This window comes from Bubalus kerabau, chromosome 1, assembly GCF_029407905.1.
Source record: "Bubalus kerabau isolate K-KA32 ecotype Philippines breed swamp buffalo chromosome 1, PCC_UOA_SB_1v2, whole genome shotgun sequence".
Taxonomy (NCBI): domain Eukaryota; kingdom Metazoa; phylum Chordata; class Mammalia; order Artiodactyla; family Bovidae; genus Bubalus; species Bubalus kerabau.
Genome location: NC_073624.1, coordinates 102,925,346 through 102,949,368, shown reverse-complemented (window position 1 = coordinate 102,949,368; position 24,023 = coordinate 102,925,346). Strand labels below are relative to the sequence as shown.

At 36.2% G+C, this 24,023-nt stretch overlaps 1 protein-coding gene across 8 annotated transcripts in view; it reads right to left on the bottom strand.

Moving 5' to 3' along the window:
* Positions 1-2,938: 2,938 nt before the first annotated feature.
* Positions 2,939-24,023, bottom strand: part of ATP2B1 (ATPase plasma membrane Ca2+ transporting 1) — a 135,143-nt gene continuing 114,058 nt past the window's right edge. For 2 of the 8 annotated variants that reach the window (XM_055585826.1, XM_055585835.1), the window contains exons 16-22: positions 19,555-19,746; positions 19,104-19,317; positions 18,466-18,677; positions 16,939-17,046; positions 14,845-15,027; positions 14,343-14,456; positions 2,939-6,219 (exon numbers count right to left, since the gene is read on the bottom strand). In XM_055585826.1, the coding sequence (XP_055441801.1) occupies positions 5,908-6,219; positions 14,343-14,456; positions 14,845-15,027; positions 16,939-17,046; positions 18,466-18,677; positions 19,104-19,317; positions 19,555-19,746 (1,335 nt within the window). In that variant the 3' untranslated portion in view covers positions 2,939-5,907. Of the gene's footprint in view, positions 6,220-14,302; positions 14,457-14,844; positions 15,028-16,938; positions 17,047-18,465; positions 18,678-19,103; positions 19,318-19,554; positions 19,747-24,023 lie in introns of all 8 variants that reach the window. The other 6 variants (XM_055585845.1, XM_055585879.1, XM_055585861.1 and 3 more) reach the window with 6 other exon arrangements.

Here is a 24,023-nt window from a genome sequence, read left to right as displayed (position 1 = left end):
ACATTCTACATTTGAAGTTCTAACCTCAGATAACACAACTCTCCCTGAGTTCACATTTTAAAATTTTTGCATTCGTCTCAAACTACTCATTAAAGTATGCCTTATGTTAAATTTTTATGATTCCAAGAGCAGCCTTACAGGGAAAAAAAAAAAGAATCTTAAAATATTTTATCATCAGTAAGATAATTTTACCTTAAAGATTATAAAAATCAGCAAGTATCTCTTTTTGACAGACTGGGAGGATGGCTATTCACTAACTATAAACAATGTTAATATAAAATGGTATTGAAACAGCTGTGAAATAATGGGTGCAATTTTAAAAATTATTGAAGTCTAATGTGCAATAGGGTTACTCCCTTAGGCTAAATACTAAAACATTAAAAATTTTCACCAAGGAAAATACAACTGGAAGACAGAATAATTCTTCAAGAAATTTACCCTATCCTTTTAGTTTCATAAATTTCAAGACAAATGCTATTATCTCATCAGAGTGATCAATTTTCACTATACATTACTTAGGAAATGAAGCAACTGCTACCGAGTTTACCTTACATGAGGTCTGATTATAAGGAAAGCTTGGGTTATACATCTTAATCAGTGATTCTTTCCCTGTCTCTTCATAACCCAGGAAGGTTGTGAAGAATCTTTAAGACCAACTCTGATGCATTTGATATCAGAAAAGAACAACAACAAAGAAACACTTAAAAGTTAAGGTTTTTAGGCACTGGGCCTGGATTCCAGATAACAAGATGTTAGCACTGCAGTAAACCAATAGCTACCAGCCTGGGCTCTTGCAAAGATCTGTTTAGTGTCAATTCCAGCTCACCATGTGACCCAGAACAAGTTACTTAAACTTGCTAAGCCTCAGTCTCTCCTTATGTAAAATGGCAGAAGTAACACAGCGTTATCACTTACACAGTCCACATAAACTGCTTAGCATATTGACAAATCAGGTACTCTATACATATTCACCCGTGATGTGACGTGATTCCTTTGAATAGTAAGGAAAGTATCAGCGTCTATATTTAATCATCTAAAAAGTAATTTGGAAGCTATGTGGCCCTTGAAATTTGTATTTAATTCGGACTTCCCTGGTGGCTCAGACGGTAAAGCATCTATCTGCAATGCAGGAGACCTGGGTTCGATCCCTGGGTTGGGAAGATCCCCTGGAAAAGGAAATGGCAATCTACTCCAGTACTATTGTCTGGAAAATTCCATGGACAGAGGAGCCTGGTAGGCTACAGTCCATGGGGTCGCAAAGAGTCAGACACGACTGAGCGACTTCACTTTCACTTAAGACAATCTTAGTAACTTACCGCATTGAACCCCCACACCGAGATTCATGTAATACTGACTTGGAAACTTGTTTTCCTAGGATATAGTGTGGGTTAAGAAAGTTGGGCCAAAGACTGATATTATATAAGTACATAGGCCTATTTCTTCCTTTAATTTCCTACTTTGGAACCATTAATGTTAACCTGACACTGAATTCAGAGAATATAGCTTGAACATGTCTATGTTTAGTATTATCATCTATAAGCAGAAACATTTTTCTAATGAATAAGAAAATGTTAAAGAAGTCGTTCTTAAGACAAAAGTAGAGAAATAAATTATTGAGAGTTTGAGACAAAACCACCCTTACAAATTACAGAAGGATATTTCCTTTTGCACTGATGTACTGCTGAGAACTACAGGAACACAACCAAGACTCCTCTTCCAGCACGGAACATCCTTTATGGTATTTTTATAATACCTATTGTAACAGAAAAAAATTTTCAAGGATCTTTCTAAGATTGCTTTTAGGTAGGTAGTATCATTACACTAATAACATTTTTTGGTCTACAAGTGAATATAACACTAAGGAGATCAGGCCTGGGATTTCTTTGGAAGGAATGATGCTACAGCTGAAACTCCAGTACTTTGGCCACCTCATACGAAGAACTGACTCATTGGAAAAGACTGTGATGCTGGGAGGGATTGGGGGCAGGAGGAGAAGGAGACGACAGAGGATGAGATGGCTGGATGGCATCACTGACTCGATGGACGTGAGTCTGAGTGAACTCCGGGAGTTGGTGATGGACAGGGAGGCTTGGCGTGCTGTGATTCATGGGGTTGCGAAGAGTTGGACATGACTGAGTGACTGAACTGAACTGAACTGGAAAAGGTAAAAGTCAATGTGTGATCTGGACATTAGGGTCCCAGAGTGGCAGAGGTTAAAAGAAAGCAGCTGTGGTATAACAGGAGCTCCCTAAAGACACAGGCAAGAAAAAAAAAATCAATAAACAAAAACTTACAGAAACTTTCCTTAGTGAATTTTACAAAGGGATTTCATTCAAAATTCAATCCTTATACTTAGTACACTTACAGAATTGAACTTGACAAAGTGGAAAAAATCTCTCCTCATAAATATGGTACTCATATACTCATTAGTTGAATAATATTTACTAATGGAAAAGTATAGTATTTGTAACCATTCAAAGTTTTCTCAGTAGTTCAAAGTTGCTAATTTATGTTAAAAATTTATTATAAAAATACCAGCAGAGGGCAGATTGACTAATTTTGTTACCATAAACTTCAGATAATTGCTATTGACAAGTTTGGATTAGTTAATGAAAAAATCAGGTCTTACAGTTAATGTGAAAATATAATCTTTTCTAAAACCAAAACTTTACTTTCCCCTGGACTGGAGAAATTAACTCTTGAGCTACAAAGATTGAAGATGGTGGGCATGAGAGAATGGACAACATACCCACGTTCATTCTAGGGGCAAGATCATGCATATTAGGCCACTGATTCACTGTAACAGAACCATAACATTTCAAGTACATTACAGAATTCTCATTAATTATAGATTTTTAAAATTTCAAGTAGAAAAAAGTAATTTCAAAATATGATGTTCAGATTAACTTAAATATTCAAAAAGTTCAGTCAGTCCCCATTCAGAAACAGATAAACAGTATATTTATTAAATGAGTTAAGACAAATAAACTTTACAAATAGACAAATAATAAAAGGCTCAGTGGCTAAAATAGATGGTAAGCATCATTGAAAGAAATCAACACCATCACGGTATCTCAGTTGGCTTACACGTGTAAAAAGAAATTTTCAAAGAGCAGTTTCACAGAAATGAAGCCAGTTTTTTTTTTTTTCTTATAAACAAATTGCCATTTCTTGGTTCAAAACTGACATCTGTTATGAAAATTACCATATCACATATTTATAAGATGACAAGGAGTAACTCATCTTCAAAGTGCAAGTAAGTCTATTTACAACCACAAAAAAGGCAATGATGAGGAGAAAAAGATTTTTAAAAAATATACAAAGATTAAAAACATTTGGGATGCAAAATTAAACAATTTTTTGGTTAGAGGATAAAAGAGAAAAAGTGATTGAATTACAGATGCTGATTTCAGCTATACATACTATATAATGGGATCCAAGATCTTTAACAGCTTGCTTGCATTTTTTCCTACTTACATAATGCTCTGGAAATTTCTGGTAGAAATTACAGTGTCTCAAAGAGAGAAATACACACTAAGCATGTCTTGCTACTACTTCATGGATGTCATAAGACCCGTTTGTGGATTAGAGTTGGTGTAAAAAGCCATTGCCTTGACTTGAAAAATGAATACTGTAAATGCTCAATACAAACCCTCCAAAGCACATGCACTTCTGTATCTTTTGGTAATTACATTCATATTTAAGCAGAATCAAAATAAAAAAGAAAACTGAAAACACTTCCCTTTTCTCTATTCCCTATGCCTTGTAGGCTCTCCAGTTGATAGGATAAATTTTTAGAGTTGAAAAGGGTTCTTTGAGATAGTCTAGTCCACCACCCTCATGTAGGGGAGATGACTTTCCCAAGGTCATGCAGCACATTAATAGCAAAACCCAGACTAGAAACCAAGCCTTGATTCCTAGCCTAGTATGCTTTCCAGCATATCATGCTACCTCTTTTTACAGTATGATTCACTCTAAATACCTGATGAGTAATGTACAATTACAAATGCTGACAGAGCCAACGTGTTTCTAAGTCTTGCAGAGGATAACTGCAAAGGATTGATGGAGAGAAAAAGATTCTCCCCGACCCACCAAAAATATCAAGCACCATCAACTAAATGTTTCTTTGCTGGGTCAGCATTTTCAGATGTTGTAGTAGTCCTTGTAAACTTTATGACAGCCTGAGGATTGTATATCTGGTGAAATCTGGGCCCTAACACAGTGCCAGTTCCTAAATGGTAAAGACAGAGGCCAAAGAGGGGAGAAGGCAGACCAAAGAAATAAAGACTTGAAAAATCCAACTGGCTTAGAGACAGGCATTCCAGCATACGGTTAAGTAATACATCTAAATATATATTTTTAGGGCCTTTCCCATCTTTTCACATTATCATTTTAACTAATTTGTTATTTGGCCACTTAAGAATGAAAACAAATGTATCCGAGACAATGGCGGTCGTTATTATTATTTTTTTAAACTCTGAGACTATTTTAGGCAAACTAAATAAACTCTATGAAGAACATGTCAAACTGCAATGATTTTCTTAATCTGCTTCTAGTAGATTGCCACCAAGGAATGAAAGAGGGTACCTCATGGGGCTGTTACCATCTTGAAATTTATTCCAATTGCAGTTAAAGAGAACAGACCGATGCACCACATAGGCAGAACTGAGTAAAGAAGCTGAAAGTTCTTTTTAAAAAAAATTGCTGTGTATTTATTTAATAAAAGGGCATATTTATTTATGTTTACAAACAAGTTTCAAAAACAAAAGGAAAACATGTATGCTTCTACTTATTAACCTTTTTCAAAATGCCAACAGCCCTCATGCTGTATGAAGGTTTCTAAGGATTTATTAGAAAAAAATAGAATCAATACAGTTCACTCACAGTTCACCAAGACATCACTGAACTAACATGTTTAGACAAAAACAAAAAGGACTAAAATTCTCTTGTAGTTTGATAGTTTGATTTAATTTGATTTGCCTGAAATAACAAAAGCATTTCAAGCATCTTTCATTATGTCGTTGATGTCCTGCATTAAACAATCTACTAAATTCTGAACAAAGGTTATTAGCAAGTTTTCAAAAATTTTAAAAATTAAACAGTTGTTTCAAAACCATTAAGTAGTAAATGTATTTAAGAAACTAATTAAGACAGATGCCATAACTTCATTAGAACACCACTGCTCATGTTTTTTTTGTTTTGTTTTTTTGTTGTTGTTTTTTTTTAAACAAAGCATTAGTGTTATCTATTTGGCTATTAGTATTAGCAATTTATCTACAGTATTTAACAAGGTAAATTGTAGGCAAAAATTTAGTACAGTTTCAATAGAAACACCCCCCCTCCTTTTTTTTCCTGAAAATACAGCAGTATTTGAAGGACTAATTTTATCTCTGCATCAGTTATAAGGAAGCGTCCCATCTATGAACAGGAACAAAAAAAGTATCTACAAACCTTGTAAACAGATCTGCATCATTTATAAACATAAATAATCCAAATTATTAACAGCCAACAGCAGAAATTAAAGCATCAATTCAATGATCCAGGGCTCTTTGCTTGCTTGCCCAGCTTTATTCCTCCCTCTCTCCCATCAAGGATTGAGATCAACTAAAACTTTGCTAATATACTGTTCAGGACCATTCTTAGGTTCTACTGATGATCCACAGGTCGACTTATGCTGAGTTACTGTTTATCTGTCAGTTCATTTCTCCCACCCCCCAAAAAGCACCCTCAGTCTGGCAGAAAGCTTTGCTTTTTTTTTTTAAAAAAATAAATCTACATTCGTACAAGTATGTCTTCTGTTGAAGTCCAGAGACAAGAATACTATCTTGTCCGTCACAATATGTGAAAAGACCCAGTTTCAATTTGTTTCTTTACAATGCAGCTAGTGTGTTAACATTCAGCTTACAATCAGAGTGATGTTTCCAAACTATGTAGTGGGCTTCCTGGGGATGAAGAGGTAGCAGACTTGTTCATTTCTATTGTAAGGTAAATCCCGCTGTCAACAGCATTGTTATTTTTGTTGGGAGAGGGTGGAGGACTGGAGTTACGTTTTGTAGGAGCATCATCTTCAGCGTCAGTGTCATCAATAAGGGGAATATGAGGCTCTGAATCTTCTATCCTAAACTCAGGATGTGTCATAAAGTTGTGAATTGAACTTCTTGATTCCGGTTTTTCTAACCCTTCATATAAAGAACTACGAAATGCATTCACCACTCGAATCTGTAAATATCAGAAAACACAGAAACATATCAGTACGCTGTTACCTTAATTTAAAAATGGTTCATTTATGAGTCTGAATCCACAAACAGCTAGGGATGAGTGAATCATATTTGCATGTAATGCAGTGGAACTTGCAATACACTGTAAAAAAAATGAATATTTTAGTAGGACACTACAGAACAACAAAACCACATACTCTAAGAATTAAGGGGAATAGAATTCAAAGTAATGCTAAGAATATCTCATTGTCACTGGCTAAGAATTTAATAGCCATTTTATAGGATATTTTTCCCTAAGAAAACAAAACCAAAGAGAAAACAAACATAAAATTAACCATACACAAGCGTTAGCTGATTTTTTAAATAAAAGAAATATAATTTTTAAAAACAATTCAAATAAGTTAAACGAAGTCAAGCACAGAGGGTTACTACTCATCATGCTAGGAATTAGGGAGTCACCAACTATGAAAAAGCCAAGCAAATATAAGCTGAATGCCACAATGAACTCACATCTACCCCACTACACCCTTAATTAAAAAAATAAAAATAAAGACAAAACCCAAATAAATATCTATGAAATGCCATTAAACAGCTATAAATATTTGAGTATATGCCATTTGTCTATAAAGTGTTAGTGTTTTTCTCTATAATAATAAAACTTAGATAACTTTATGTACTACACTCCACTAGAAAGAACAGATTTAAAATAAAACAAAAAACTTTCTGAGATTCTTCTATGAAAAATTTCCCAAGGAGAAGAAAAAGTGTTCAAGTATTTTCACCCTTAAACACACAGACCCAACAATTCATCTTCCTTCTCAGAATTCTGCTAAATGGAAGAAAAGAGGTCAATGAGTAATCAACTCAAATACATTACTAAACATACAGACACGGGGTCTCATTAATCCAGTATCATAAAGACTTAAAAAAAAAACCCAAATAATTGGATTATTATTATTTATTATGTCAGTTATTCAGATATAACTGAGATTGACATTTCAGGAAAAAAGATGACTAAAGTCCTAAGTCACCAAAATCATCTCATAAAACAATGGTATTCAAAAAATAAATTTCTTCACAGAGATATTTCAATTTATTTTGTAAAAATGTAACAATTTATGCCTACTTTTTTACTGCATATATTTAAGGCATACAAGTCTATTTGATACACATTTACAGCATGAAACAGTCACTACAATCCAGTTAATTAACATATTCACTAGCCCACATAGTTACTGTCTGTGTGTGTTGAGAACACCTGAGGTTGGACTCTCCTAGCAAATTTCAAGTAGACAGTAGCGTTGCTACCTACAGTCACCGTGCTATACATCAGACTTCCGGAACTCATTCATCTTGCATAACTGAAACTCTGTACTCCTTGAACAGCATCTTACAATTGCCCCTCCCCCTGGTAATCCCCATTCTACTCTACTCTTATGCGTTTGACTCTTCCAGATCCCCATTTCTAAGACTTTAACCAAAGGAACTGAAATCAAGATTTTGGAGCGATTCCTGCACTCCCGTGTTCGCTGCTGTCAGTGGCCAGTATGCACAGAGAATACGAACTGGAGGACCAGCCAGCCTATCTGGTGGGTGATGAGCTGCTTAACATGACTCTGAAGTTGCTGCTTATTGGACTTGTTTGCTGGTATTGCTAATGGAGCTCGAGAAGCAGTTGAGGTCTCTCTTTTGTTCTGACCAGTCTGGGTAGAGGACAGTAGTGAAGAATCACGGGGAAAATGAATCAATTTTTGAAACATGTTAAATTTGTTAAACAACCAAAGTGAAAATATTCAGAGTTCAGAAGAAAGTTATGGGTGTAAGTTACAGATCTGGGAGTTTAGCAAAGCTCCAGGAGGGGTAGTGTAAAAAGTAACAAGCAGGTGAGGGCAGTAAGTGTATTTGTACATACAATTACACACACCTGTGACAGCAATGCCCCCCCCCCAGTACTCTTGCCTGGAAAATCCCAGGGACGGAGGAGCCTGGTGGGCTCCAGTTCATGGGGTCGCTAAGAGTCGGACACGACTGAGCGACTTCACTTTCACTTTTCACTTTCATGCATTGGAGAAGGAAATGGCAGCCCACTCCAGTGTTCTTGCCTGGAGAATCCCAGGGACAGAGGAGCCTGGTGGGCTGCTGTCTATGGGGTCTCAGAGAGTCGGACGCAACTGAAGCGACTTAGCAGCAGCAGCAGCAGCGACAGCTGAAATCGGATTCCTTTCCACTGAAGTTTTTCAATTTTTTCCCCCTCTCTGACAAAATTTATTATGTTATCCTAGAATATCGAAGCTTGAAAGGATATTTGAGATAGTTTATTTCAACCACTTTACAAATAATACAACCGAGCAACTGAAGACAGGTGGTTTGCCTTGCCAGGTCACTCCAAATTAGTGCCAGAAAGTCTCAGAGCTAAGGTTTCTGGACTCCCAACTCCAGGTTCTTTCAAGTCAATAAAAGAAGAGAACTATGGACATTAACTTTATAACTAACTCTACTAGAATAACGTACTTCCTAAGATTAAGGTCAGCACAGTACAAGGGAAGCTTAGAAATGCTCCAAAGCAATATAATTTTCAAAAAAACAGTTCTCATGTTAGGCACACAAAATAACATCTAGATTAACTAGGGGTCACTGAAACAAATTTATTTCACTTCCTGCTCATTAAATAAGAAAGCATCCAACCTAAGGCATGCCACTGAGCTAGTTACATTTGCTCTCATCTCTATAACTTTCTATAGGTAAAATTCTCACAGAACAGTAGTAATTCTGAGTGATGAAAAAGCACAATTGCGTGCATTATACTGTAGGTAGAAAATTATTTTAATACCACAAAGAAATCAGTTTAAGCAGAAACTGATTACCTATTTTTGACAATCCAACCCTACGGTTTATTTAATCCAGTCTTTAAATGTTATTCTTTTAATAGCAATTAAGACCTACTATGTACAACACTATTTAAGGAAAATTCAACAATTCCTATGTCAAGAAAAAAATTTAAAGAATAAATTATTGAGAGGAAAAAATCTGAGGCATGAGGCACAGATGGCAAACAATACATTGAAATGATTATTATAATACTAAAGTAATTTTAGGAAACTGAAAGTGATTACCAAGGTAAGCACTACATCAAATCTAGCAAAGTAAGATCATGTACCATGCTAAACCACCCGTTTTCTTAAATATAATCCTAACTTTTGATAGGAGAAAAGAATATTACTGACCAAAACATGGTACACAGGAGACAGTTGTGTTTTACCTTCTACAACAGACTTTTCCCAAAATTTGTCATCATACTTTTACGATATGCACTATAAATTAAATAATTTCAATGGTAAAGTAAAAGATACTTTGCAAGGAAAGAAAATTCTAGGTTGCTTTTCAAAGTTGTGTCTTTGTACATCAAATTTTCTCAAAGTGAGACCTGTGTAATAGCTAATGTTTTAATTATCTGGAATAGGGGCTGGAAAATATTTTCTGTCAAGTGCCAGATAGTATCTACTGCATAGCACAGAGGACTATATTCAATATCTTGTAATAATCTATAATGGAAAAGAATTTGAAAAAGAATGGATATATATATATAACAATCACTCTGCTATACCGCTGAAACTAATATAACATTGTAAATTAACTATACTCCAATTTAAAAAAGAGGTTATAAACAAGAGTCAAAGTTTGACATAGATATTCCTAAGATTATTCTCTACTAGGGCAGGAACCCAGTGATAAAATTAAACCTTCCATTAAATGAATTAACACCATTACCCTGGCTACCTGTGCCCAGCAACTCAGAGGTTTCATACAGAGTTGTGCATCAGAAAAGAGTCTGCAGCAGGTGTGGGTGTGTAAGACTTAAAACAGAGCTTGTGATTGATTTGATATTTAATATAAAGCCTGGGACCCAATTATACAGAGAAATACAGTTAATATGATACCACACCTAGTGAAAAAAGTCAACTATTTAAAATTTTGCTGAAATAAAAATCAACAGAATTTATACCACCTACTAGATAAAACTTGTCAAAAGTTTAACTTAAAGCTAATCAAGAGGAAACAATCAAATTCAGAATGTAGGACACTTTATAAAACAATCTGCCTGGATTTTTAAAAAAGAAAATCAATGTTATGAAAAATAAAGGTAGAGAAAATGGATCCAGGTTAAAGGAGAGAAGAGTCATAACATACACTATTGAATGTCCTTTCTTGGATCCAGGATCAAAAAAGCTGTAATATATGACATTTTGGGGGCAAATGAAGAAATTTAAATATGGACTGTGTATTAGATAAAATGGTATATATTAATATTATAAAGATAAAGCAGACATAATAAAACATTAAGAAGTGGTAAATCCAGGCAAAGGGATTTTGTATGGATTAACCTTTCAACTTGTCTATCAGTTCGCAATTTTTCAGTTTGGAGGGGAGGGACTGTATCAGGATTCAGTCTCAGTTTGGCTCCTTCTTGCGGATATAAATAGAAGCTTGCTTTCCATTCCAGCCTCATCAACTCCTTCATTTCATTACTCTTTTAGTTTTAAACTATATCAGCTGGGATCTGCTTTCCTCAACCAACAAATTCTATCAAAGGGTCAGCTTGCAAGTCATTTCCTTAGGTAATTTTCCCTGACATCTCAGGGAAGGGCGAAGACTCTGTTGTAACAGTTTCATCACCATGTCGAAATTCCTATCTCCTCATCTGCTTCTCTCCCTAGAGGACAAAGTCGGGAGGTTCCAGAGCATGTAGTAGGCCTTGCAGTGTTTATGAAATACAACAAAGTGAACACTAAGAGCAGGAGGTGAAGGCATGAGTGGTAACATGCCCTTGAAAGCCAGGAACCATGTGGAATCCAGATGAGAGAGGGATGCGAGTGACATCAGCCGTCCCAGGCCTAAGGCTGCTTCTTCCATGTCATTCAGGCAGGTGGCACCACAGTAACTTCTAAGAGGAAGATTCCTATCTGTCCATGTATATAAATGTAACATCCTAAAGTCAGTCACCCTAAAGATATAACATGCCTAAAGTTACACGGTCAGTTTGTCTTTTCAGCACCTGGGTGCTCTTTCTTCTACATCATGCTGCCTCTGCTTATTGGCTATGGACACCTCATTTAAACTCTAAGTCAGCTTTCACATCTGTAAAATGGGGATAGTTCCTATTCTGCCTGCTGTGCAACACTGTCAAAAATAACAAATGAAAATTACTTAAGCAAACAGTGAACAGGCAGACTCTTGAGTGAACAGTCTTTTTTTTTTTTTTTTTAAAACAGCATTGTTTTCTCCCTTAATTTATCCTCTCCCCAGTTTCCCAATGGATGTGAGCTTGAGCCAACTCTGGAAGATGGTGAGGGACAGGGAAGCCTGGTGTGCTGCAGTCTGTAGGGTTGCAAAGAGTTGGACACGAGTGACTGAACAACTACGTTTCCCAAGATTCCTCTTTAGTCTCTCACTGGCTAAAGATCAAATGGAAAAGATAAGTCACTGCCCAAATCAGGTATCTCGACTGAGTTGGAGGGTATGGATGAGGGGTGGGTGTGTTATATCTTTAATGTTTCCAATATACTGAGAATCCACCATGGAATCAACAAGCTAATTCAGAGTAAGGATGATAAAGGTTATAAGACTTCTGGAGAGTTTACTAAAATGCAACAATCTGTTATATTTCTTTACACTAATAACTACATGAAAGGGAAATTAAGAAAACAAATCTCATTTACAATTGCATTAAAAATAATAAAGTATCTAGGAATAAATTTAACCAAGGAAGTGAAAGACCTGTATACTGAAAACTACAAGACATTAATAAAAGAAACTGAAGATGACACCAATAAATGAAAAGATACTCTGTATTCATAGGCTGGAAGGATTAATAGTGTTAAAATGTGCATGCTACCCAAAGCAATACAGATTCAATGTAATCCCTAGCAAAATTCCAATGGCATTTTTCACAGAAATAGAACAAACAATCCTAAAATTTGTATGGAATCACAAAAGACCCTGAATAGCCAAGGCAATATTGAGAAATAAAAACAAAGCTGGAGGCATTACACTCCCTGATTTCAACTGCATTACAAAGATACAGTACTTAAAACAGTATGATATTGGCATGAGTTTGTATACAAATGGAGATACAGATCAGTGGACAAGAACAGAGACCCCAGAAATAAACCCATGCATTGGTGATCAATTAATTTACAACAAAGGAATCAAGAATATACAATGGGAAAAGTCAGTCTCTTCAATAGATGGTGTTAGGAAAGTGGGACAACCACATGCAAAAGAATGACATTGGACCACTATCTTACAATCACACACAAAAATGGACTCAGAATTATAACGACTTTAACATGAGACATGGAAACCATAAAGCTCCTAGAAAAAACATAGATGCTAGGCTTCTTGACATAGGTTTTGATGACGATTTTTTGAATCTGACACCAAAAGCATAAAAGGAAAAATAAACAAGTGGGATTACATCAAACTGAAAAGTTTCTACGCATCAATGAAAACCATGACCAAAATGAAAAGGCAACATTTTGTTCTCATAAAATGTGAGAAAATATTTGCAAATCTATGTATATGATATGGGGCAAATATTCAAAATATATATATATTTCAAAATCTATACAAAACAACAACAAAACCCCCAAATAGCCCAATTAAAAATATGGTCAAAAGATCTGAACAGCCATTTTCCCAAAAATATATATACAAATGGCCAAGTGGTACATGAAAAGATGCTCAATATTGCTAATCATCACAGACATGCAAGTCAGAATCATAACGAGGTATTACGTCACATCTGTTAGGATGAAATGGAAACATTTCAAGCGTTAAGCGTTCACTGATGAATGAATGGATAAACAAAGTATGGTGGACACACACATGAATAGTATTTAACAATAAAAATGAAGGGATTCTGGACATTTGTGAAAACACAGATGAACCCTGAGAGTATTACTATCCTAAATGAAATAAATCAGACAGAGAAAGACACATACCGTATGGTTTCTCTTACATGTATATGTGACATATAAAAAAACCCCTCCAAAACCAAGCTCACAGATATTAAAAAAACAAATGGTTGCTGCAAGAGGTGGGAGGTGGGCAGTGGTGGGAGAGCTGAGTAAACTTAAAAAAAAAATTGAATAAAAAAATTTTTAGTGCATTTTCCCTACTTTGGAAAACTCAATAGAATATCTTATCTAGGAAGCAATTTTAAATTGATTGTATAAATTAAAGAAAAAAAAAAACTCACATAAATACCAAAGAACTTAGAAGCTTCTACAGGGTTTCCACCTCAAAACAAAACAAAATAAATAAAAAATTCACAGCAAGCCACAAAGTCTAGGCTTAGGAGGCAAGTGAGTGAAGTGAAGTCACTCAGTCGTGTTCGACTCCTTGCGACCCCATGGACTGTAGCCTACCACACTCCTCTGTCTATGGGATTTTCCAGGCAAGAGTACTGGAGAGGGTTGCTATTTCCTTCTCCAGAGGATCTTCCCGACCCAGGGATCGAACCTGGGTCTCCCACATTGGAGGCAGATACTTTACCGTCTGAGCCACCAGGGAAGTCTAAGAAGGCAAACACCTGCGTATATATATGCTCAGAACTTTTCTTTGGGTACCAACTTACTTTCTAAACTGATCAAGATACAAGTCAAGGCACTACGTTCATTTTCAGCTTTAAAAACACAATTTCTTGGTTCTGTTAGATCAGTTTCAAATCACATGCTTTTGGGAGTCATGCAGAATGGAATATGTTTAAAGGCATATACTCAAAAACTTATAGTCGTTTCACAAATTCTAAGCTACAGTTTTATTCCCCGTATTAACTACCAGAGTTAGCGTAGAGACAAAGATTTCATGTCTGATCTTTGGTTGCAATTGTTCCACCTGTTATCTAGCCCTCTAAGAAATAAAACGACAACAAGGACAACACTTTGAGGTCTCAATCCACTTTACGAAAAGAAAGCTTTATGAAAAGCCTGAACAATGAATTCAAACATTAAGGAGAAAATGAGAAACGTTAGGTGTGTGAAGTAGGAGATGTTAATTTCATGCACTTAGGAACACACACTCACACCCCACAGTAGTAGAAGCAGTAGAAGAGGAAAACACTACATGTGTAGGGGTAGAAATATTTGTTACATCATGATGCTGGCTGGCGATGGAGGGTTGCCGCCTTAGTGCCCCCTGAATGGAACTTCCACTCTGGAAAGCATTCACTACATCCATCTGCAAGGAATCAGAGATTGTGACAGCTTGCTCAGCAAGAGAGAGAGAGAACAAGAGAAAGGACCATTCCATCTATCAACATATAAAAAGTAAAGAAAAAGGCACTTTTTACAGAGCAGATAAATAGGCAAGAGGAGCATTTGGAGATGAAGGGGGTGGAAAAAAAGCTAGGAGAAAAGGAGCTTAGGGGCATACGGACACATTCTTTCGGGGTCAGTTAAAACTTGCACTCGTTCCAAGCACCAGTACTATTTTTCAAAAGAGTAAGTTCTGCGGGTTGGGGAGGCTAGAAAGGAAGTGAAGGAGCACATTCAAACCTCCTCCCCAGCTCCAAAGGCCCTTGGCTCCCGCTCCCATCGTCTCTCCTACCTCTCCACCAGGCCCATACCTGTGTCTGGATTCTGTTCAGACCTCTAAACCACAAGATCTGGCCACGCCGCAACTCCCGCTCAGCGTGATCAATCTCTTCCACATCCTCCGCTAACTCCTCCTCAGGTATTTCCTCCTTCTGTGTGCCATGACCAGCTTCTTTGAGGAATTTTAAACGGCTAGTTGGAATTGTTGAAATAAGCTACAACACAGGGGAGAGAACTTAGAAACAAACCATACCAAAATACAATGAAACTGATCAACTTCAATACAGAAAAGGAATGAAAAGCTGCACTCAAGAGCCAACTAGCTTTACCAATGAAGCAATGAAATCTTGTCCAGCATAGGCCTTCTTTCTCAGAACAAAAAACATTCTTCTGTTAGCTACACAAAAGATTTAAGTTTGAAGGGCAAAAGTTTCCCTGAATGAAAATAACCTGATAACATTTGCAAATTTTATTTAAGACATTTGAGACCATGAATTATCCAACCATGCTTTGATATACATATATATATATATACACATAGTTACTTAAACTCATATTAATATTTATTTCAAATAAAATGAAAATCGATCTTAGAGGATGCAAAAGAAGTTTACATTTCATTAGCGCTTTAAGAATTCAATGAGGAAAAAACACACTAAGTTCAGAAAACCTTCGAGGCTGCACTGAAAATAGATTTATTCAATGTATTTATTTTCATAAAGTATAACTATTTAAAATTGGATTAACACTGATTGAGAATGCTACCAAACAGGAACAAATGCCCCAGAAGACATAAAAGATAGAACAATACCAATATGTATTAACTTGTAAGTGTTAACAGCCATTTCTTAAGGAAGTTAGGAGAAACAGGCATGCAGTAAGTATCAGAACTGCTCCGAGAACTTCTAGTTCAACCACCTCATTTTAGAGACGAAACAGGTTCAGAGACCCAGAAAGTGACTTGTTCATGGAGTGACTAAGACCCTAGGTTTCCTGACTTAACACATCAGTGCTTTCTACCATGGCACCTAAAAATCAATAGACAATGTCAACCAAAGACAGTTACTAATGCCTATTAGGCATCTACACTATATTGAATTTCCTCTTCTTGAAAATAGCCAGATGTGGGGGGAGGCTGGGGGTTTGGCTTCGCCTGTGAGGGAACATTATAAAGTAACCAGAACAGTTAAAAAAAAAAATGTGGAGCTAGTACAGATCCTACTTAAAAGAAGATCTCTGTTAAAAAAGGTCTTTACAATGAGTAAGAAGAGAAAGCTCAAACCCTAGAAACAAAAGAAAAAGATAAAAAGCACGTAAAGATTGAGTTAAGGTTAAGTACAATCTGAACGTTTAGTCTGACTTGCAAAATAACCATAAATTAGTTCACATCAGCTACACACTGTAACATGTGCTAACCTGCATTTATGAAAATGTTAGTAGATTCTCTATCAGTTTTAGACTTAAAATGAACACACACACTGTTATCACTTATCTTTTAAGAAACAATGACATACATCTGCAAGTCAGCTACCCATCATGAAGACGAAGGACATCTCATTTTTGAGGCAGTGTATTTTATATGTACACTGTTAAAGTCATTCAATTCAAATCATCTAAAATGTCATTTTGTGGCCTATTTTTCCAGACACCAGGAGTTTTATGGAAACATTCGTCATATCAACTGAAACTCAAGATTTTTTTAATGCTACATTTTTATGAAATTATATAACAGAATGATAAAAAGGCTAAAGCATATAATATTTTTATTAAAATATTAATTCTGAAAATGCAAAGTAGGTCATAGAGCAAAAGATACAGATATTAGCATTCTGACCAGTTATAAATGTATCATTTTAGTAACAGTTGTAAAACTTGTTCTAAAAAACAAGTTAAAAGACTATGTAAGAAATTAGTGTTTTATTGCATAGGCATAATCATAATTAATACCAAGTGACATACTAGAGCAAATATTACATTAAAAAGAATCTCTGAATATCCTTTCTTGACCCAGAATGAAAACTACTTAGAATCAAGTTATAGAATTGATTAAAGAGCATACACACTAGAAATTAAAAAAAAAAAAAAATCACTTTAGGTTTGAACAAAAAGTGATGAGATTTTTTTACCTGGCCCCAGAGTAACGTTCCCATTCCTAGGAATATTGACCATAGCCACTGCTCTATTGAAAGTTCTGAACAACTGAAAGGTTTTCCACCAAACTGCACAATTATTATCTGGAGGAATAATCAAGAATAAATTTATTTAGTGAAGTTGCTGACTTACACTCTGACCCATGCTCCTTATATCTCATTGTGGACTTGTAATGAACAAACAAAATAGCTGATCCAGACATGCTTTGAGTAGCACAAAGGCACTGAAGAATGACCTTACTTCCATCAGTTGTCCTGGGCATATCAATCTATGCCAACAACTAAGTGTTATCAGACTTGCTTGGTAGAGAGACAAGAAGTTATGTTTTTGCAATCCTCATATATTAAAAACAGATAAAATACACCTAACTTTGATAGTAAGTAGGAACTAACATTTTAGTGTATCAAGAATAATGATTTCTTTTAAATAAAATACTTCAACAAACTATTATACAACAACTAAGCAAACAACAGTTCCTCTCAAGTTGACAGAAAAACTGAAAGCTAAAACAGAAACAGTTTGCAGAGAAATAATTAAGTTGAGAGTTTTGGGTTTCAGAATCCACAGTGCCCAAGGCATAGAATGAATAAATGCTTCAAAATTCTTAGACCTTCATTTTGAAACTAGCACTGTCACTGTCTGATTCTAGCCTTGAAAAGCTCACTTTTTAAATCTTACTGTGTTTACTGACCTCCTGATGTGATCACGCACCACTCACCCACCTGCTCTGATTCCAGATTCTGCTACTAACAGTCGTTTGCGTAGAAGAGTACCACAGAATCCAAGGTGGTATAAAATATAGGTATAATACATAATTACATAAAATTTACCATATGTAAAGTGATGCTTAGTTTGCCCTTATTATGGTCTTTATAAAAATGGCAAAATTCAGTCCTTTCTATTCCTTTTCAACCTCACTGTTCATACCCCGTCTTCCACTTCTCTTCTGCTTTGTTTTGACAATATTACAAAATATAAAACTGGCATATAACCAACTCAGGATGCAGTCATTTAGAATCATGTGGATTTTAAAATGCTTATTTCAAAACCTATTATTACTTAATAATGAACTCAACTGTAGAAATACAACTGCTATTAATTGCTAGAAGCAATTAAGGAATCACTCGAGGTAGACTCAGAAGTGGTTAGCTGTAAGACTGGCCTTCAATAAGATCAACATTGTAACGGTTTTCGTAAAAGCAATGTAGAATAAATAATCAGAAGCAGTGAGCACGAGCAAACGCTGCTGTGGGCGGTGTCACAGCCGCAGAGGCAGCAGTGCGCCTGAAGGAACCCTAGTTTAATGTACGCATTCACACGGAGAACTTCAGGATGGGGCCGATTTTCACTTGAGTTGGGATATTTAAAATTCTTCTTTGATGTCAAGGCAACACACAGAAGGCCCACACATTGAGGTCGAGTAATTTCTGGAATAAGTCACCTGCTTACCTAAGATCTCCACACAATAATCATATTTGAAACTCTCTTTTACAGTTACCCACCTGTACCACAAAAGTGCCTAAAACAATTGTGCAGAAGATGGCATTATTAAAGATTCCTTCAAACACATTTCTTTCACCGTGAATTTTCCGTGCATTTATTTCGTTGAAAAGTTGCATCAGTACAAAGGTATTAAAAACAATAGTATAATGTTCCGATGGAGGAGCATGCAAAGGAGCATTTCTTCCGCTATCAATATCAAAAAACTTTTCTCCTGAAAGAATGAAAAATTATTGCTTTGTAATTATCATACAAAATAACTGGACATTTTAAGGAAGCATGCAATAAAACCTAGCCAGACCGTTTGCTGTCAAACAGCAGCACAGAAAGAGTCGTGAGGGACCTGGGATCCTCCAGTACCACTCTCTTATTTTATATGGAAGGAGACTGAAGCCCCCCTGAACTGTGGTGACATGTTCAAGATCACATCCAAGTTAGTGGTGGGGCCAAGGATAAGAAATCAGGACTCTACTTCCCACTACTATCACACTGCCTCTCAAAATGTACTAAGCATCCACTGCCAGAAGAAATTAAAGATCAATGGGGAGCCAGAAAGAAAAATAACATGCATTCTTGAAAAATCTGCAATATAAGCTCAGAACCAAAACAACCGAAGCGTTACTGGGCGTTGAATTCTTACCGGCAAACAAGAGTGTGAAGACTACGACAAGCTGATAGAATGCATGACCCAAAATATTCTTCATCATTGTGCGTGAGATGAGAGGCTTATTTCTACCATACGGTTTCCGAAGCAAGAGAGATTCAGTGGGGGGTTCGGTCGCCAGAGCCAGGGAAGCAAGTGTGTCCATGATGAGATTTACCCATAGCATCTGCACAGCCTTAAGTGGTGAGTCCTAGAAAAGACAGGTTTCTTAACAGACACTCACAACTTTCCAGGGATTCAGCAATTCCCAGGAAGCCATTTCTATTTAAAAACTTAAAGTACAGGAGTTAAAAATTACATTTCTATATTAATTAACCTAAAATGCTAAGCCTGAACTTATTTAAATACTTAAATATTTAAAAAAGGCAGGTTATATACATTTGTGCTCTAAAATAAGCAAGTTTTAATAAACAAACTGTCAACCTACCTGAGTAATACAGGCGCCCGTGAAAGCAACAATCACTGCTACTACATTAACGGTAAGCTGGAACTGAAGGAATTTTGAGATGCTGTCATAGACATTTCGTCCCCACATAACTGCTTTAACAATGCTTGTAAAATTGTCATCCGTGAGAATAATATCAGATGCTTCTTTAGCTACATCAGTTCCAGCGATACCCTATTAAAGAAAATTTCTGTGAATTAGACTGAATGTTTAAAATACAACTTTTAAATATTTGAAAGGATAATATGTATTTTACAAACAAAAACTTACTATTATACTTAATAATTATTGACTTACATTTACTGTAAAACGGGGTAATATAGTTAAGTCTAAGATACTGTCTCCCAGAAAGACATTCATCTCAGTAGAAACTGAAAATAATAAATGAGACATTTATAATAAAGTTCAACTTGGGTTAAAAAAAGGAGAGAGAGAAATGGACACAGGTACTACCCCAAGTTCCTTCCAAAAGTCACATAAAAGATTTTTTTTAATTAAAAAATAAAAACTCACAAAGGCTAAAAGTTAGTGGGAAAAGAGATACATCATAAGAGGTTGGAAAGCAGATAACTAAATAGTTAAGAAACTCACAGACCCAGAAAGCTGAACCCTAAACCAACAGTAGGGAGAGCAGAGTAGCAGCCTTTTTGCACCCCAGGACTCTTCTAAGTAAGGCTCAGGACTTGCAGCACCGGATGAAGAGGTGAAGGCATGAATAAAAACAGGAGAAATTCTTACGTTTACTGAAGACACTGAAGAAGTACTTAGAAGGTCCGCACTAAAATAACAGGGTCTCTCAACAGGGGAACGGGATGGATGAATAAGTTGTGGATTAATAAAAGTGAGTGAACCACAGCTCTATGCAACCATGCAGATGAATCTCACAATAATAATGCATAAAGGAAGATGGACTCAAAAATAACATGTAATATATAATCCTAATGTACAAAGTATAAAAACAGACAAAGGGAATCTTCAGAATACTGGTTATCTCTGTGGAGAGACATAGCAGTAATTAGAAGAGAGTGTGGGTGAGGAATATGTGAATACAGAACATATTTCTTGCCTTGCACAGAACAGGTCTGTAGACTTGGGGTAATCCATTCAGTGCATACTTATGACAGAGAAACTTTTCTGTACGTGTTACATTTTAATAACAAAATTAAAAGAAAAGGCAACTGGAGCCCCAGAGGCCCTCCCCAAGTCACACAACTGGGCACTTTGCTACTCCCTGGCCTGGCAGGAGACTGCCTGCTAATTGACCAAAGAGGGTCCAACAGCGAACTTTAGACTCAAGGGTACCACGCACTGCTGAGTACAGTACTCTTCTTCTCCTACTTGTTTCCCAGAAATCAAGAGTGCCCTGTAGGCAGCCGATATGAAAACTCTTTCCTGAAAATCTGATCATCCTAGGAGATGAGACCGAAAGATACTGAAAATTCACGGCACCCTAAGAAAGTAAAATGGCCAAGCCAGATCACTTTACTGGGAAGCTTCTGGTTGATAAGGCGTATGTAGAGGCCTCAGGCTTTCCAGCTTCCTACTGGTAAAAATATGCAGAAACAACCAATCATCACTTTGACATGTGATGAAAGCACTAACCTGAAAGACACAGACTAAATTAAAGGGAGATAGAGACTCTACAGAGAGACAAAAGCTGATTAAAAAAAAAAAATCTGGGTTTACCAGGTGGTGTTAGTGGTAAAGAACTCACCAGTCAATGTAGGAGACATTAAAAAAAAAAAAAAAAGAAATCCTTAGAATGACAAAAGGCACAGCAATGAAACAAGAGCTCAGAGATCCAAAAACAACTCTTGGAAATTAAATATATGGAACTCAGAGATCCAAAAACAACTCTTGGAAATTAAATATATTTTCTTGGATATGAAAATACAACAGAAGCTGAGGAAATACTCCTGTACTCCTGCAAGATGATAAAAGTATGGCAGACAGGAAAAAAAAAAAAGACAAAATAAGGCAAGCTCACGAGGTTAAAAAATCAGGGGGACAAATTCTCCACAAAGAATAAACAGTGGAGAAGAAATAAGACAAGTATAAGAAAATTTCACAAAATTGAAGACAATGAGTTTTCATAGAAAAAAGTTGCCCTGAGACAAAACATCATGACATTTCAGAGGACTGAGAACAAAGGAAAGACTTGCATACCACCAAAACGGAAAGAAAAACAAAAGGAGGTTCAAAATTCAAAATGATACGGAATAACAATGAAGGTACAAATCCAAAATTCTGAGTGAAGTGATTTTCGATCTAGATTTTTATACCAAGCAGGACTAAGTATCAAGGAGGAGTCTTTGAAGAGAGAGAGATTTCACTCATAAAAGTTATGAAAAAGTTTAACTTTCATGAATCCTTTTTCTCAGGAATCTGTTAAGATGGCTTTACTACATGAGAGAGTAAACCAAAAAAGACGATGACATCACACAACTTCGTAAATCAACTATACTTCAATAAAAAATTTTTTAAAAAGAAAATTACAGCAAATCTAAGAAATTCAAATGCAACATAATAGAGGGGTAAAGGAAATTCTTAGGTATGGAGAAAGAAGAGACAGCTGTGCAGCAGGCTGAGCAAATAGTTCAGATTAAAGCATGTCAAAAGATCTGGGATAGGTACTTGTAAGAAGGCAGAACGGTAAAACTGCCTGACACCTCTGAAATAATGAAAGGAGAAGATGCTGATGAATTAGTGGTAAGAACATTAAAAAAAAATAAGAAAATAAACAAATAAATAAAGATTAAAAGGTGAATTGAAAAAGAAAATGTACAGTGAATACAAAAAGTCATGCAAGGAAGTAATAGTAATTATCAGCGACCACATGGCTCAGCTTGGAATAGCATTTCCAGTCACTATAACCAATCACAATAAGGATGGTATACTGACTGATCTCTAACTCTGATGGAAGAAGACAGGATAGAAAGTGCGCATGAAAGCTTATAGATGTCTCTGTGTGTGCCTATCAAAGTGCTAAATCCTTACCTCCCTAAATGAAAAGTCATCAACAGATACTTTTTATTAAACAAATTTAAAAAATCCTTCTTATTGTGCTATTTAGATACATGGAGGCCAACAACTAAGGAAAAGAAACAGCGAAAATAGTTGCTTTTCTTTAGTCAAAAAATGAGCTGTAAGAAATGATATGTGGTAGGGGATATAGTTTATCAAGTCTTATACAACTGTCTGACTTTTTAAAAGCTATGTAATATTGTTTTGATAAACACAAAAACAAAGTCCAAATCAAGCTTTTCTTGAAATAGTTCATGAAGGAGCAATCTTAATTTAAAATTTTGGTTTCTAGCTCCTAATCTGAATATTTTACTTTTAATGTGCAACATACTTAACACATCTAAACCCAACACATTTCCCTGCCTCTGATCGTTCTCCATCTTTAGCAAATGCAAATCTCACACTCCCCAGTTCAAAATCTTTTGAAATTTAAAAAGCAACTTTAAGATGTTAATTGGTGTCCAAATAAAAACTCGTTCCATTGTGAAACAAGCTTGGGAAACTTTCTATCAAAAAGAGTTTAAAACAGCTTTTTTATGAGCTTCTTAAAGCTGTATGCTGGGGTTTTCCAGGTGGCTCAGTGGTAAAGAATCCGCTTGACAATGTAGGAGACCTGGGTTCAGTCCCTAGGTTGGGAAGATTCCCTGGAGAGGGTTGCCAATATCAAGAATAATACTGGCAACCCACTTCAGTATTCTTGCCTGGAGAATCTCATGGACAGAGGAGCCTGGCAGGCTACAGCCCATAGGGCTACGAAGAGTCGTCAGACATCAGAAGTCTGCTTGGGAACTGCTGATCTACAGGATAAAAGAACAAATTGCTCAGCTTCATAGTCAAAGCCCTTATGATCCTCACATCTAGTACCCATCAACACCACACCCTCTTCTAGGGAAGTCAGGCTACTTATAATTCTTGGGAGTCTCTTGGCAGTACTTTTCTCCCTCCCTCAGTTCAAATGGCACCTCTTTCAGAAAACCTCTCTTAGCCTGTAGAGGCAGAGTCTAGGACTTCTTCCTGGAGGCACTCCCTGGGCTGTGTTTAGTCCTTCATTGTTGCCACTGTGCTTCACGGATTTACTCCCTTATGTGCTGAACCTTTAGGAGGCAGCAACTACTCACCTCTGGACCAGATTACTGGAAACAGCTTCTTAATGTTTGGAGAAGAAACAAATGTTTATTAACCCAAAGTTTGAAAGTATTTTAAATTAAGATATTTTAACTACCTTAGGGAAGATTTTATTACCACAGATGCATACCTGGTTTCAGAAATATTAATACATCATGGCGTTAGGTAGTTAGAATAGAAAACAGGAGTCCAAAATGGCGGTGGCTAAAAGACAAGGAAGGGAAAAGCCCACGAAAATAGAACAGAGGAAGGTCAAAGGAAGGTCCGAGGACCAGAGTGAGGACTTCAGGTAGAATAATCAG